The sequence below is a fragment of the Gopherus evgoodei genome, chromosome 2 (assembly GCF_007399415.2).
Source record: "Gopherus evgoodei ecotype Sinaloan lineage chromosome 2, rGopEvg1_v1.p, whole genome shotgun sequence".
NCBI classification, from domain to species: Eukaryota; Metazoa; Chordata; order Testudines; family Testudinidae; genus Gopherus; species Gopherus evgoodei.
Genome location: NC_044323.1, coordinates 297,021,069 through 297,036,735, shown reverse-complemented (window position 1 = coordinate 297,036,735; position 15,667 = coordinate 297,021,069). Strand labels below are relative to the sequence as shown.

The following is a 15,667-nucleotide window of genomic DNA, read 5'->3' as shown; positions in this document are numbered from 1 at the left end:
TGTTTTCCTCGTCCCCAGAGTCTTGTTCCAGGGGCCCTGTTGCCAAGGGGTCCGGGTCCTGTGACTGAGTTCCTCTCCCCTCATTCCCAAGTTCTCACCCCCTCTGCCCCACGGATGTGGCCTGAGCTGCTCCCTGCGCAGACTGTGGGGCTGGCGGGGGAGGGTGGCTGGAGAAGAAGGCCCCAGAGGGGACAGCAGGAGAGAGGCTGTTCGTGGCCATGGCTGGGAGAGACTCGGGGGAGCAGACGTCCTGTGGGAGAGGCAGGGGCACGGAGGGGAACGAGGAGTCAGGCCATGGGAGAGGCGGGGGGGCGGAGGGGAACGAGGAGTCGGGCCCGTGGGAGAGGCGGGGGGGCGTGGAGGGGAACGAGGAGTCGGGCCCGTGGGAGAGGCGGGGGGGGCGTGGAGGGGAACGAGTCGGGCCCGTGGGAGAGGCGGGGGGGCGGGAGGGGAACGAGGAGTCGGGCCTGTGGGAGAGGCGGGGGGCCGCGGAGGGGAACGAGGAGTCGGGCCTGTGGGAGAGGCGGGGGGGCACGGAGGGGAACGAGGAGTCAGGCCATGGGAGAGGCGGGGGGGGCGGAGGGGAACGAGGAGTCGGGCCCGTGGGAGAGGCGGGGGGGCGTGGAGGGGAACGAGGAGTCGGGCCCGTGGGAGAGGCGGGGGGCCGCGGAGGGGAACGAGGAGTCGGGCCTGTGGGAGAGGCGGGGGGGTGTGGAGGGGAACGAGGAGGCGGGGGGGCGTGGAGGGGAACGAGTCGGGCCCGTGGGAGAGGCGGGGGGCACGGAGGGGAACGAGTCGGGCCCGTGGGAGAGGCGGGGGCACGGAGGGGAAGGAGGGTTGGGCCCATGGGAGAGGCGGGGGGGCACGGAGGGGAACGAGGAGTCGGGCCCCTGGGACAGGCGAGGGGGAACGGAGGGGAAGGAGGAGTCGGGCCCGTGGGAGAGGCGGGGGGGGCGCGGAGGGGAAGGAGAAGTCGGGCCCGTGGGAGAGGCGGGGGCGCAGAGGAGGAGGAGGGTCGGACCCATAGGAGAGGCGGGGGGGCACGGAGGGGTAGGAGGAGTCGGGCCCGTGGGAGTGGCGGGGGGGCACGGAGGGGAAGGAGGGTTGGGCCCGTGGGAGAGGCGGGGGCACAGAGGGGAACGAGGAGTCGGGCCCGTGGGAAACGGGTCTGAGAAACCCTGGGGGGCATGGGGCCTAGAGGGAGGCCGGTGGGGGACAGCTGAGAGCCCTCGACTGAATAACATTTAATAGTGCGGGCTGCATCCATCCGTACGGGGTTTGTTTCTGTCAGGGTAGGGCCAAGCAGGGGCGTCTCCAGCCTGGCCCTGGGCGAGGCTCCTCTAGTTTGTGATGGGCTCCGGCGGGGGCTTCCGGATCATGGACATGGAGTGGAGGGAGATGACTGGCTTGGAGGAGCTGCTGCCCAGTGCTGCAGCCACAGCGGGGCTCTTCTGGCCCAGCCGCTGGCTGGCCATGTAGGCGCTGGCCGAGGTGGCCGAGCCGGGCTTGCGGAAGTTGGGGAGGTGGTGGAAGGGCCGGAGGCCGGAGAGGAGGCAGGGCCGGTACAGGGAGAATCGGTGGGGACGCTCAGCCTGGCACGGTGATGGCAGCTGAAGGAGGCAGCCAGCAGAGATCAGCTCAGGGGCCTTGGCTTCCATTTCGGCTCGGCCGAGGAAGGCGTCCTGTGCAGGGGAGGCGCGAGGGCCTGCAGGGGCTTTGGTTCCCTTGGCGGCTCCCTCAGGAGGCTTGGCCGAGCTCTCCAGATCTGGCAGCAAAGAGATGGAGCCTCCACTCTCGCCTGCAAAGGAAGCAGCAGGGATAGAGGGGCCGGTGTCGCGTTCCCCGGGCTGCCGGGCGAGGTCCTGCGGGGTGCCCAGGGGAGGGTGAGGGTCGGTGTCACATTCCCCCAGCGTGGGGCTATGTCCTATGGGATACTCCTGGTGCTGCTAGCTGAGGAGCTGTTCGGGGGGGTGGCTCTTTTCTTTGGGGCAGGGACACTGCTGGGTAGCAGTGCTCAGTTCAGATGTGGGGCCGGGGTGCTGCTGGCTCCTGGACGGGGGAGCTGAGCCCCCAAGGCCTGGGGCTCCTTGGCTCGTCATGGAGCCAGGCCTGGCACTGGCGAGGCTGCTCCCTGCTCTGCTCAGCCCAGCACTCCCCACCCGTGCCCCCCAGCTGTGGGGCTGCCCACTGAAGGCACACCTGGGGGCATGTCGTGCACCTACCTTGGGCGGACGGCTTCTCCAGGGCTGGGCTGAGCTCCGGGGGCCTGCCCGTGGCCTTCAGCGCCTGGTGGAAGATGGCCGAGGTGGCGGGCAGCATCCAGCAGTGCGTGGCCACCTGCTGCAAGCCCAGCCGGGCCCCAGGCTTCAGCTGCAGCAGGCCTTGGATCAGGTTCTGGCACTCTGGCACAAAGAGAGGGGCTGGAGCCTGACGGCCAGGCCTGCCCCACACATTGGCAGGGTGGCTGACCTGCCATCCTCCCGCCTGGCTCCCAGAGTGGGGCAGGGTCACTGGTGCCGCTGCCTGGCTTTCCCCTCCCTGCTGCCCAGGCCCGTGTTTGGTGTGAGAAGGGGCTGGAGTCGGCCTGGGGCAGGGCTTGTGGGGGGCAGCCCTCATTCCTCAGCGCAAAGCAGGAGCCATGGGGCAAAGGGGGAGCCAGCCCATTCCCTGCTGCAGCTCCGGCTGATTCTCAAAGCCTGACACTTCGCTTCCCCTCCTGCCCCAGGGTGGCCCCGACCCTGCCTGGCTGATCGGGGACACTGCTCAGGGGCAGCAGGGCTTGCAGCTCTCCATGGGCAGTGCAGGGTGTGGGGGTTACCTGGGGAGATGGGCTGCCGGAAGGAGAGGCCATGTTTTATCATTTGGATCATCTTGTGAGGCTGGCGCTCTTTGAATGGCAGCTTCCCGGTCACCATGGCGTATAGGATCACACCGCTGCGGGAGGAGTCCGGGGGTCAGAGGGATTGGCACCAGGCCCAGCCTCCCCAGAGACAGGGCATGGGCTGCATGGCCCATGGCCGCTCCCAGCACCTGGTACTCATGGGGCAGCCTGCCCCGTAGCATAGTGGTGAGCATGGCATGGGCCCCTGTCTGGGCTCATCTGCAGAGGACAGCAGCTACGGAGCGTTACAGCAGCTCCCACTGTTCGTTCTGGAGCACCCTGTTCAAACCCCAGGGTATTGGCCATCCGGGAAGCCCTGGCGCTCTCACCCACCTGCGGGCAGCCTGCTCGACCCCCACTACACAGTGCTAATGGGCCCCACAATGCAGCCAGCCCCTCCATGGTATTCGCAGTGCCCAAGAAGTGACCAACTCCTCTCCCTGCTCCGGGAGATCCTGCTTCCCGCAGGCCATGTCCCTCCCCGCAGGAGATGTGGCACTCACAGGCTCCACAAGTCAGCCAGCTCGCCGTTGTACTTCTTGCTCATGAGGATTTCGGGGGCCGTGTAGGCCACAGAGCCGCAGAACGTGCTCATCAGGGAATTCTTCAAGGAGTAGCGGTTGGCAAACCCAAAATCTGTAATGCAACGACCCCCCCCGTGAGATACCTGCTCAGTGCTCCAAGGCCTGGCCTCCATAGCAATGGGAGCTGAGGGGCATGTGGCCTTTCTCTCTCCCACCCACCGCCAACTGACCAAATCAGCAGTCTGGCCCCCCAGTTCAGGGCTCTCACACAGCTTTGCCCACGCCACGCCTCCAGCCTGAGCTGTCCAGGCTTGGTGCTCTGGGAGACAGGCCCCCAAACTCAGATTCTGCAATGACCTAATGGCTGATTTGAATCCAGTTGAAGGACAACAGGCCTACCCCCCTCTCTTGGGCCCAGACCCTCAAAGGTATTTAGGCACCTAACTTGCATTGATTTCAGAGGCACCCAGTAAAGCTGGACTCAGAGGAGCAGGTGCCTCGAGGGATTAGTCCTGGGCGCCAGAGCCTTTCACTTCTTTGGTGACTGGTTGGAACCCAGCCCAGACTGGCAGTGAGGAAAAGGCCCTGCTCTCTGACGGCTGCTCAATGGTCCAGTGAAATGAGTTCAGTCCCGTTCGTAGCCGCTGGTGCCAGCCTCCACCTTCAGTGGTGGTCTCGGAGGGGAGGCCAGGAGCTGACTGGGCCTGGAGCCTGGACTCCCCTTGTGGGAGACCATGACTTTACAGTCCAGTGGAGCCATGAAACTGTCAGCTGGGAGGAGGAGGGAGGCACATGAGTGTAGGAAACAGACCGTTCCCCAGAGGTGGACCTAGACTTGACCTCCCTGCCAAAGAAACAAGATCTGGAGCCGCACGCCCCTAGAGCAAAATGCAGAATTCACGATGTGACAGCTTCCCTTCCCAAGTGCTGCCCCGGCTGACCCTGCACTAAGGTGGGTAGAACCAGTTCCCAGACAAGCCGGGCAGTGTACCCCCAGAGCTCAGCGGGGTACTCAAGCTGGGGGCTACTTGGGTGGGGGCTGCTGGGCCATGTGACCGTGAAATAAGCATTAAAGGGATGCTGTCAATGGTCACTGAACAACTTGTGTTTCACACCCCCAAATGGCAGGTCGCCCACCTAGGAACATAGAATGTGGGTCACACTTGCGGGATGGGGCTGTGTCCTGGAAGCAGCGACAGTGATCAGGACTCAGGGATCATGGTTGAGAACCAACTGAACGTGAGCAACACTGTCCCTGAGAGTGGGAACGTGGTCCCCGGGTGGCTGAGCAGGAGAAGGACTGGGAGCAAGGAGGGGTGTTACCTCTGCGTACAGCAGACTTTGACAAACTGGGAAGGGCTCAGAGGAAAGCTACAAGGATGAGTCGAGGGCTGGAAAACCGGCCTGAGTGAGAGAGCGTGAAGGAGCTCGGTCTACTGAGTACTTCCTCGAGAAGGTTAGCAGGTGACGAGCACAGCCGTGGGTTCCTACGAGGGGAAGCGATTTCTAGAGCAGACCTCTCTTTAATCTCGCAGGCAGAGGTAGGACCCAGTTTAATGGCTAGAAGATGAAGCGAGACATTCAGACTAGAAATGAGGAGCACTGGGATGATATCGACTGCTGGATCTTTGTGGGGAACATTACTTGGGGTCTAGATTATGACTTGGGAGATTGCTCTAGCTCCCGCAGAAACTATGGGCTGGATGCAGAGATCACTGGGGGAGGGTCTCTGGCCAGTGTTACACAAGGCTAGCTCTGTAGGGGCCATTTTGTCTGTGAAACCTGAAATCGAATCAGTTAAGACCCTGAGTTCAAAGCAGTTTGAGGTTCCCTGCAGTCCCCAGCTGATTTCTGTGGCTTTGCAACAAGGTCCTAGTTCTTCCACGTCTGTGTCTCCCTGTTGTGGTGGGAGAGCGGCTCACACCCACGAAGAGTGATGCTGGCTCTGCACCGAGAGCTGGCAAATGCACAAAGGAGACAAACTGAAATGAGGGAGCAAGAGAACGTGGCTGTTTCCCTGGTGAAACCTCGGCAGGTAGGTGCTGAATGGAAGCTGGCTTCCCGTTTGGAGCTGGGCTCCGCCCGGCGTCACAAGCAAAGTCACCTCAGTAAAAAGTAACCTAAATGCAATGGCTCCTCTTCCTTCTGCGCCGAGCGCCCAGGCTGAGCCCCCCAGCACGGAGCGCTGAGCAACTCAGGGACGCCTAGCCAGGGCTGGAAGAAGGGAAACAATTCCTGCCCCTCAAAATGGGCAGCGCTCACCTGTCAGCTTAATGAAGCCTCGCTCATCCAGCAGGATATTCTCACATTTCAGGTCTCTGCAGGGAACACAAAGCAGGAGCACCGACGTCACTGGCTGGTGAGATCCCCTGTCCCACATAGGCTTGGCCCTGCCCCGGTAAGCATGCAAGGTATATCCCCACCAATAGCCTGCTGGGGTCAGGTACCCAGCCACGCTAAGTGTGCACAGCTGAGGTGGGCAGGAAGGTGACTCTTATCAGCCCTGATCCTGGGGCCATTGGGGGATTAAATGGCCCTAGCAATAACTTAGAGCAGCCTAAGGGCTGAACTAAGTTACGCTGCCTGGAGTGGTCCCAGAGTGGCTGCTTCACCCTATGAAGCGCTGTGTGCTCCAGGCCTGCTCCCTCTTGCGCCTGGTCTGGCCCCCCACTCCCAATGGGCCCCCCCATGCTGGGAGGGGGCATACGGTGTGAAAGCGACTATGGTAGCTTCACACCTGCTGAGGTTCCCCAGGGAGGGGGCAGGCAGGGACCTGGTGGGGTCATGAGCTGGCCAGGGGCCCTGCGCAGCAACGTTTACAGTCTCAGGGGGTTTTAATGATGTTTGTGCTGGAGCGTCCCCAGCCCTTGGGACAGTAATGCTGAGCAGGACGAGGCAGGGGCTAAGGAGCCAGCCTGCCCTAGACTCTGGAGCACCAGCCGGATGGAGCTCTGCAGCCCCCTCAGCACCCCAGCTATATGAGACAGGACGTGAACTCTATGGGGAGGCCCCATGCTCCAGAGGCCAGAGCAAGGGGATGAGCACTGGGACTCCTGGGTTCTCCAGATGCAGGCAGGAGGTGATGAACTCCAGGCACCTTCCAGTCAAGCTGCCACCGCAGCCTTTGGCAGGGCCCCCGGGGGCTTGGGCTCCAGCAGCCCCTCCCACCTGTGCACGATGCCCACGTTGTGGCAGTGTGCCACAGCACTGACGATCTGCCGGAACAGCCTTCGGGCCTCCTCCTCCTCCAGCCCGGGGCACTCCCTGCGGTCAGAGGTGGCGTTGATGTGCTCCAGCAGGTCGCCGCGGGAGGCCAGCTCCAGCACGAGGTAGGTGCGCCTGTTGTTCCTGTACATCTCGTAGAGCTGGATCTGCTGAGGCGACAGGGCCGTGAGAGACGCGCCTGTTCCTGGACAGAGCCCCTGCAGCAGCATGGGGCAGCATCTCTCCAGGGCTCGGGAGCTGCCCCACCAATGCCCCCAGGGCAACGTGACAGGATTCCCTGGAGGCCAGACAATCCAGTCCCGTCCGGAGGGTGCTGTCAGCCCAGGAGGCTGGGTCGGGGAATAGCACCGGGGGCTCTAGCAGGGCAGTGTAGAGCCCTGGCTCCTAGACAGCCAGGCAGGCTTAGTTAGTGACAGCCCAGGCCTGGGAACCAGACCGAGGTCTCCTGCAAGGAGCTGCAAGAAGTGAGGCCCCAGGCTACCCATGGAGGATGCATCGCCTGGTTTGTGCTTTAAGGGAGGCCCCAGAGCCTGAGAGGAGCCGGGGGAAGAAGAGACACAGTGGCTGAGCCCCTAGGCTGAGATTTCCAAGCCTGACAGGGGGTTTGTCATAAACAGATAGCTAAGGGTTAATGTCTCTTACACCTGGTGGGACTAGGTTATGATAGGGTTAGGAGACACAACTCCACAATTAATTCCACTAGGGGCTGTGTGTCTAAACCCCCTCGCCTGGACTGGCCTTTGCCCACTTGAAACTGAGAATTGCCGCAGGCTGCCCCCCCCCCAGGAAGGCCGATTAGCGTCTCTGGCACATGGCCTTTGCCCGGTGCAGTTTGGTGCCCTCTGGTAGGCACAAGAAAAGGCCGAGATAGCGGGGGTGGGGAAGGGGGAAGCAGCTGGGACTCACCACATTGATGTGCTTGTAGGTTGCATTAAGGGAGTAGATTTCTCTTGGGAGGAATTTTCTGGAATATTCCAAGGGGGCTTTGGCTGTGGATATGATCTTTATGGCCACCTGGGAGAGGAGAGGGCAGCTGCTGAGTTGCACGCAGGAGAATGGAAAGCCGACCCTGAGCCCCCCTGGCCCTTGAAGAGAGAGTGACTCCACCTGGCCGGTCCAGCGGCTGTGCAGGCATGCCTAACGGGCGCAGCAGAGGGGCAGGCTGGAGGGAGGCCAGGTGGGGAAAGGACTGGTGGGGGTGACCAGATGTACGGCACCACGTGGAGTGAAATATCTTCTGTCTGAGCCAGCAGCGGCAGGCGAGTCTGGGAAACCCAAGTGAAGGGGGGGACGGAGCTGTCTGGGTGTCTCTTTGGCACATTACTTGGGAATGAGTGTCTGTGTGTCCTCTGAATCTGAGCAAATGAATGGGAGAATTCAGGACACAACCACAGCCAGAGATGTGGCCGGAGGACAACAGCGAACCCCACCATGAGTACAATCCCACTGGCAACGTTCTGCACAGAAAGAGAACAACCCATCCGGGGTAAAATCCTGACCAGGAAGCATGAGGCTTGCCAACACCAGCCCCACCAGCATGGCCGGTGCAGCGAGTGACAGGGCTTGGAACAGGAAGTGGGACTCGGCCCAGCTCAGAGAGCTAATATTTGGGGCTGGGATTTGCCCAGGGCATCCAGGGGACTCAGTCTCCCAGCTGCCGTTCCAGGCACCAGACTCCCTTCGGCTTCTTTGAGCCTAAGAAACAGATGGAACTACCTAGACACCTGCCACCCGTCACCTGCCCGGCTTGGCGTGTAAGTGATACCCCAGGTTTTCCAGGGGCTCGCCCCCTGCATGGCTCTGCCAATATCCCACCCTCCAGGAGCACAGCACCCCCTTGCGCTCCAGGACCCAGGCTTCTCCTGAGCAGACTAGCTGGTCTCATCTCATGGATCAGTGCCCCCAAACTCGCTGCACCGCTGAGCTGACAGCAGGCCTGGAGTGGTGCCTTATCCTGCAGAGCCCCAAGGGTATTGTATGCTCAGCGACTTAGCTCCTTTTCCTGCTGGTTCCCTGGCATTTCCCCTTCGGCTTTCCCAGCCTTGTGCCCCCAGGTCCTGCAGTCCTCACCATGGAGTGCCGCTTGCTCCGAAGGTCTGAGGCCAGCTTGTAGTTCTGTCTTAGCTTCTCTTGGGTGGCGTAGCCCAGGTAGACTTTGGAGAAGGCCCCAGAGCCAATCTTCCTGGAGGAGAGGAGGTAGCCATTCTCCTTGCTCTCACGCACCTGTTCCATGAAAGTCTTCTTGTCCGCCTCTCGCTTAGCGCAGCTTTTCATGGCGCCCAATGGGCATTGTTGGCTCCACCCAGGCTCGCGAAAGAAAGGGCAGCAGAGTGATCCTGCTGGGGCGGGCGTGGGGACGGTGATTGCACTGGGGCTGGAGGGAACGCCACAGGGACCAGAATCCAAATATGACCATTAGCTCCCCAGGAGGGTGAAGGACAAAGGAGAAACGCAAAGCACTGGGGTCTCCTAGCACGTTGCCCTTCCCATCTTTCAGTTTGGCCCCCGAGGGCTCAGTGGCGTAGGGCAAGGCCACGGGATGGAGAAGTGTCCACAGAGATGGGAGAAGGATGAGTGTTCTAGAGGCAGCATTCTAGAACTGAAGTGTAACAAGCTGGTTTAGAACGCTGCCCTGGCTCCAGAGCACCATGTCCCTTCTAGAGCAATCGTCACTCCTGGGGAGGGGGTCTGGAGATGGACAGGAATCCCTCCCGCACAGAAATGCAGCGACCTCTGCGCTGGAGCACTGCAGCCAGGTGGGGGATTGGCACAGCAGGGGAGGGGAAGGGATACTTTGGCCAAGAACTGCAGAATGAATCGCAAGGGATTTCTAATAACGACATAAAGCCCTCACCTCAGGGAGTTCACACAGGAATGCGCATGGAACTGAATGTACCTGTGACCAGGGAGTTTAAGGCAAACCTGATGCTTAAACCATCCATCACTCAGTGAGAAGCATATGGAAGGAGCACAGGGCTAGGACCCAGGGTACCCCTTAGCTGGCCAAAGGACAACTAGTAGAGTTTGTTACTTCTATTTCCGGGTCTCTTCTAGACTTGATCTGCGGCCTTGGGCAAGTCCCTGCCTCCATTTCTGCCTCAAATTCCCCATCTGCACTTAGCCTGCATCACAGGGCTGTGAGAATTAATTCGTTTGCGAAGTGCCTGGGCTGGATTTCCACCAGTCACCAGGAGGTGGAGAGCTCCGGGCTTCCACGCCATGGAGAAACCTTAAATGCTTTGCTCCTGTGGCCTATCAGCCTGTCGCATAGGAGTTGACCATAACCCCAAATAACACAATGGGACTGGATGAGCAAATGAACTAACTGGCTACACTGGCCATCCAAGGGCTAGTTCTGAAATAACTTGGGAGCAAGCGTCAGGGATTTATCCCCAAGTAGCCTGTGGAAACATGCGGGAGGGAACTGAGGATTTCCTGTTGCACAAATATCAACACGGTGGCTCCCCAAGGCACTTTGAAATCTGGAAGACAAACAAAAAGGCAAGAAACACTTGGAGACCTGGGAGAAGGAAACAGATCTGTTTATTTCGGCTCTTTTTCAACCTGAGTGTCTCGTCGACGTTCAGGGCCCCGGGCCAGGATGTTCCAGTTGGAAGTAGAAATTGGTGCAGTCTGGTATTTTCTTCAATGCAGTCTTGTTTCTTAACCAGGACTACGCAAAGCCCCACTCCCCTGAGTGCAGGAGGAAGCCAGAACAAGAGAAGCCGTTCCTAGGCTCTCTCGCCAGCTTTTGCCCAAGTCACGCTGTGCCCACAGGCTGCTGCTCAGCGTTCTTGCTTTCTGCCTCTCCCTCTGTTCTTGCCTGGTCTCCGTTTCTGTGTCTTCAGTCACACACGCACCTGGTCACAATCAGGTGTGATGGAAGCGCCCTAAAAGTATGGGGGCCACCGGTGCCCGAACCTTGGCTCCACCCCCCATGCCGCCCCTTCCTCCAAGACCTTGCCCCCTCTTACATCTCTCTGCCCTCCATTGCTTGTCCTTATGGCCTTTAAAAAGTGATGGGACCATGGCCTCCTGGCCCCCCCATTCCAGCACCCCATGTCACACTACCCACTGGACTCCCCTGCCCGCATGGTGCCAGTTTCTGGACAGACTCAAAAAGGCCTGTGTTAGGTGTGGCCCCTTAGCCCCCTCTCCCAGGTATTTGAAATGAAGGGCACATTCACACATCCGTTTGAATGAGGTTTTAACTCAACCCCAACAAGGTTTTACTCAGCTCATCCAGCCTCCATCGCCCTTGTTACATTTTCAGACAAGCACCTTTGTGCTTTCTCCTGTGCTGCCCTTCACACTTGGGAGGAGTGCCCCGTCAACAGCCGCTAAAGTACCTCATTATCTTACTTCAACTCCCACCCCCCGAAAACTCCCCTTTGCCATGGAGCTTACAGGAAGCTGGAGGGTGGCTCGGCTGCTGGTGTGCTCAGCCACTGCCTGCCAGGCTGACCAACATTGGTTCAGTGTTTCCTCGTGCTCCCCCTGGGTCACTCTGTACCCAGCCGTTGTCTCTTGTCTTATCCTTCCATTTAAGCTCTTTGGGGCAGGGACTGTCCTTTTGTTCTGTATTTGTCCATCCCTGGATCTCCTAGGTGCTATGGGAATACAGAGCCTGGTTATTCACGATAATACCAGCTATCATCTTCTCCGTGGGGTCACCTTGGGTTCTGAGGCCTTGCAGAGGACGTGGATCTTTGCCCTTCTCAGAAGCAAGCGTCCGTTAACCTCCCGACAGTGGGGACAGACAAGAACACAATAGGGTTCCTCCATCTCCAGTGTGGGTCCAGGAGCCTACCCGTGGGGAGACGGCTGCTCCACCGCTCAGGGAGAAGGGGACGTCTCCTCTGTGCAGTGAGGGGAAGGCTATCTGGGTTTCTCCAGCAGGTGGCACAGACGCATTTCTCTCCCCTATTTGTAAGGAGGCTTCTGTGCATCCCCCCAGACTCTCAGTTTTATTGCAGTATTTCCCAGCCTTGTCGTTCCTGCAGTGCTGGACCAGGCAGGATACAAATGCCGTTGGGATTTCTCTCTTCTTCCTCCCATCCTCCCGCTCAGGAGCTGCTCAAGACCCAAACAAACTGATGGCAAGAAATGGGAGCTAGTGAAGGAGCATCTCCTTGCAGCTGTGTGGTGAGTTAGAGCTGTCCCTTACCTCCGTCCTCTGTCCCAATATACAGCCAAGCCAAGTTGCTGTTCTCTATGCTGCAGGCTTGGCCAGGAAGCGGTCAATGGGAATTGATTTAGTTGGGATAACAAAGTTCACCAAGAGTCAGTGATGGGGAAACCAGAACACAGCGTTACAGGTAATGTGCAGGTTACTAACCAGTAGTATCCCAGTCAGGATGGAGAACACTGGTAATGCACAACGTGTTGCGTTCAGGCGCTTGTCCCTCTGGATGCTCACAGGAGGCGCTGGTGCTGTCTCCCCCTTTCTTTCACAGTCAGGGAGCATGCTCGCAGGGAAGAGGTTTTGCAGCTGGCTGCTGTGCAGCGGACAGTGAGTGTCACGAGCATCTCAGCGAGGGGCTGCATGTGCTCTGGTGGGTAGAATCTGGGTGGACACCACATGTGATGGCCAACATTTTAAAGTGACTTGGAGGGTCCAAATTGAGACTCCTTAAAAGGGTTTGATTTTCAGAGAGTGGATGCTCAGGGCTGTATAAAACCAGGCCTCGAGTTGGGCACCCAAGCCCTGAGACACAGAAAATCCATCTTGGCCGGTAGCTGGGTTAGAGTGACCTATACACCACCCCTGACGTGCGACTCAGTGAGACCGGCGAGGGGAGAGTCAGGCTGGGTGGCGGTAAGGTAACATGCTGATGTAGAGTGGGAAGGAAGTGGGAAGTTTAATTTACATTGGGTTGACAGGGCAGTGGTAGGGAAGGAGAAGAGATTTGGGGCCAGCAGCTCGAGGGAGAACTTGCTATTGGATAAAGAAATTATAGTTCTCCTAAATGGGTTTAGATTCTCCTGGATACTGGAAACTGCTTCCTTCTCCATCCTAACCCTCTAACACAGGTGGCTTGCGAGACAGGCTTTGGATCGATGTGGAGCTTTGCACTTCTGGTGCTATCAGCCTCGGCTACTAATGGGCACAACTGTGTGGCACAACAACTTTGTGGTGTTGTGCCAGGGCCAGCCCTAGGCCCAGACAACTGCCTGGTGCCCTGTGCTCTGAGGGCACCTGCAGAGCTGCACTGGCGCTGTGACTCGGGGACCAGCCTAATTTCCCTTCTCCAGAAACAGGACTGGATCTGGGAGAAGATTCCCCCTTCATGCAACTGGACTGGATGGAGGGGAGAATGGCTTCACCGGGCAATTCGGGGCACTGCCTCAAACAGCCAGGCCAGCCTGCATCACTGGACCCTTAGGGCTCCAGGCTGTGGACTGCTGGGAAAGCTGCAGCCATGGTATGGGGCAGAGGCTTTCAGGTGGAAAGCCAGATGCCGCCTGGAGCAGGGCTGGCTCCAGCCATTTTGCCGCCCCAAGCACAGTGGCACGCCCCGGGGAGCGCTCTGCCGCTCGCCGGTCCCGCGGCTTCGGTGGACCTCCCAGCAACCGGCAGAGTGCCCCCCGCGGCATGCCGCCCCAAGCATGCGCTGGGGCCTGGAGCCGGCCCTGTGCCGGAGACACAGTCACACCAGTTTATTTATTAATGTATGGGGTGATGATCTCATTACACCAGAATAACCCTTTGCCCTACCACAGCACTTGCCATCTATGGAGCTCAACCTGCCTCACTAATGTTAACCAGGGCAGGGTCCTAGTTCCCTGTGTGGGAGGCCACGGTTCCACAGCTGCAGAGAGGAAAGAGATTGGCTCGAGGTCATGTAGTGAATCGGGGAAGCTGGGAACTCAGGTCTCCTGACTCCCAGTCCTGTGGCTTAACCACAAGGTCAGCCTCCCTCAAAAGGACGTGTTTTTTTCCTGAACCAGCGACCCAACCTCCCACGTCCTTCTCTGAGGGCTGAGTGGCTCCCATGGCTCAGTGCCCTTCGGAGCAGGACTTTCTGACCTCCCAGTCACCACCATGCTTTGCAGAGCTCGCTCGCAAGCAAACATCACGATGACAAATGAACAAACACTGCTCTTTGAAGAGGAGACTTGCTCTTTAATATTCCCCACTTGACCCTGATTAAAGCTGCTACAATACATCCCTGTGATGGGCCAGACTCCTGCAGTCAGAACACCGCAGTGTGCTGGGCTGTTACTGTAGAAAATGGTGCAGCTGTCAGAGATTGTGGCCTGGCCTAAGGGGCAGAACCCAGCTCCAGGACCCACCAGCGCCTGAGCTCTAGTTCTGGCTCTAGGCTCGGGCAAGTCATTTCCCCTCTCTATGCCTCAGTTTGCTGCTCTGTGTAAGGGGGCCGATGACACGTACTGACCTGCCGCTTCGGGGCTATGCTAGGAGGGTTACTTGTCAGTTTACTTGTTGGCAAAGAGCTCTGTGGTTGTGAAGGACTAGCCAGGAAGAGCTGACTATACTTTTTACAGAGGAGATACTTTTTCTTCAGACTCTCTCATTTATTAGGAATGGCAAATTAATCCACACCAAACAACATCCACCTTTCCCATTGGGCTCCCTCCACAGCACTGCCTTCCCTTCCCCCAGGGAGCGCTGCCTCCCCTACAGCCAGCATGCCCCAGCTGGCTCCCCTTAAAAGCAGACTCTGCAGCCAGCCCACCTGCTAAACCCGTTCTGCAGGTGGAGCCTGTGAAAGGAGCAGTGCTGGGTGGAGCCGGCCTGGCCCCTGGAAGGTAAGCATGCAGCATGCTGCAGTCCCTTTGCTGCAGGGCGTTGAGGGTCTGTGGGACTGCCAGCAGGAAGACTTAAGGGGTGATTAGAGGATGTGATCCCCAATGTGGGGATTATCTCACTAGCCTTTCTCCCAGGGTCCTGCTTTGTTTCTCCCGCTAATACTCAAGGATGGCAAATGGCCTTAGCGCTTTCTGTTCCCGACACCCCTACAGGCCTTGGCTACCTCGACTGGAACCTCCTCGTCACACGTGTATGTGGACCCCCTCCCAGATGTGCATGGAGTTATCTGTATAAGGCCCTTCCCCCAAACAAATGGGGAAAATCCCCAAGGAAAACATGGCACCCCTCATGCCGGAATTTCCCCTTCCTGCTCTCCAGTGCACTCCATGAGAGCACGGCTGTCTCCTTTCCCCAGTGCCGCTTTGGAATGGCTCCCAGGCAAACACGAGCAGTCTGCCCAGGGCTCTGCAAAGGGCTGCGTCTTTGGGATGAGGCAGGGCCTTGCTGCATAACGGCTGAGACCCCTGTGGCTGCCTGGCCTCAGTGATTGATCTGGGACTTGACTTCCTGGGCTGGTCCTGCTGCCCCTCGTGAGTCGCTATGGGTCAGATGATGGTTGTGGGGACCAGTCATTCAGGCCAGGCTGTGGCAAGGCTGGATTCCAGACCGCAGCAGCTGGACTCTGTGAGGCACGGTCGGTGTGTTAGATTTGCTGCTGGTATTGCTCTGTGGGAAAGAACTCCAGCCCTGTTCGCCGGGGATTGCAGTGCTGAGCCCTGTGCTTGTGTGTGGTGGGTGCGGGAAGGAGGGGGGGGTGTCTCTGGGTGAATGGGGTCCTTGCCTGCTCTGGCCGGGCACCTCGCTTCCCTCTGAGCGTGGCTGAGAGGTGACGCCAGGGGAAGAGAGGCACAGTGCCCGGGGGGCCAAGGCGCGGTGCCTGTCGAGCAGGCCTATCCTGCACGCGTGTTCGGCAGCGTGACAGATGTGCCCTGACCAGGGCGTGATGTGGGTCCACAGAGCTGCCCTGCTGGGGGGGCGTCCGCTGTGGGGGGAGCCTGTGGTGTGTGCCCTGTTCCCCACTGGGGCTGGGTGGGGGGCACCTTCTTGGGGTGTGTGGGTGTCTCCCCCAGAGCATACTGGGGTGGGTGGGGAGAAAGGCCCAGCATGGGGGAGGGGGTCTCCTGTTGGGGGGGAGCGAGCCCCCAGTATGGGAGGTGGGAGGGGTCTCTTGGGGGGGATGAGCCCCCAGCATGGGAGGTGGGG

The 15,667-nt window shown here is 59.4% G+C and overlaps 1 protein-coding gene across 1 annotated transcript; it reads right to left on the bottom strand.

Moving 5' to 3' along the window:
* Positions 1-1,340: 1,340 nt before the first annotated feature.
* On the bottom strand, positions 1,341-8,904 carry LOC115645089 (testis-specific serine/threonine-protein kinase 5-like). Its single transcript, XM_030549491.1, has 8 exons — positions 8,701-8,904; positions 7,537-7,644; positions 6,574-6,776; positions 5,668-5,723; positions 3,385-3,517; positions 2,819-2,934; positions 2,223-2,402; positions 1,341-1,798 (listed from the first exon to the last, which is right to left on the bottom strand). The coding sequence occupies exons 1-8, from the start codon at positions 8,902-8,904 to the stop codon at positions 1,341-1,343; spliced, it is 1,458 nt and encodes a 485-aa protein (XP_030405351.1).
* Positions 8,905-15,667: the final 6,763 nt, after the last annotated feature.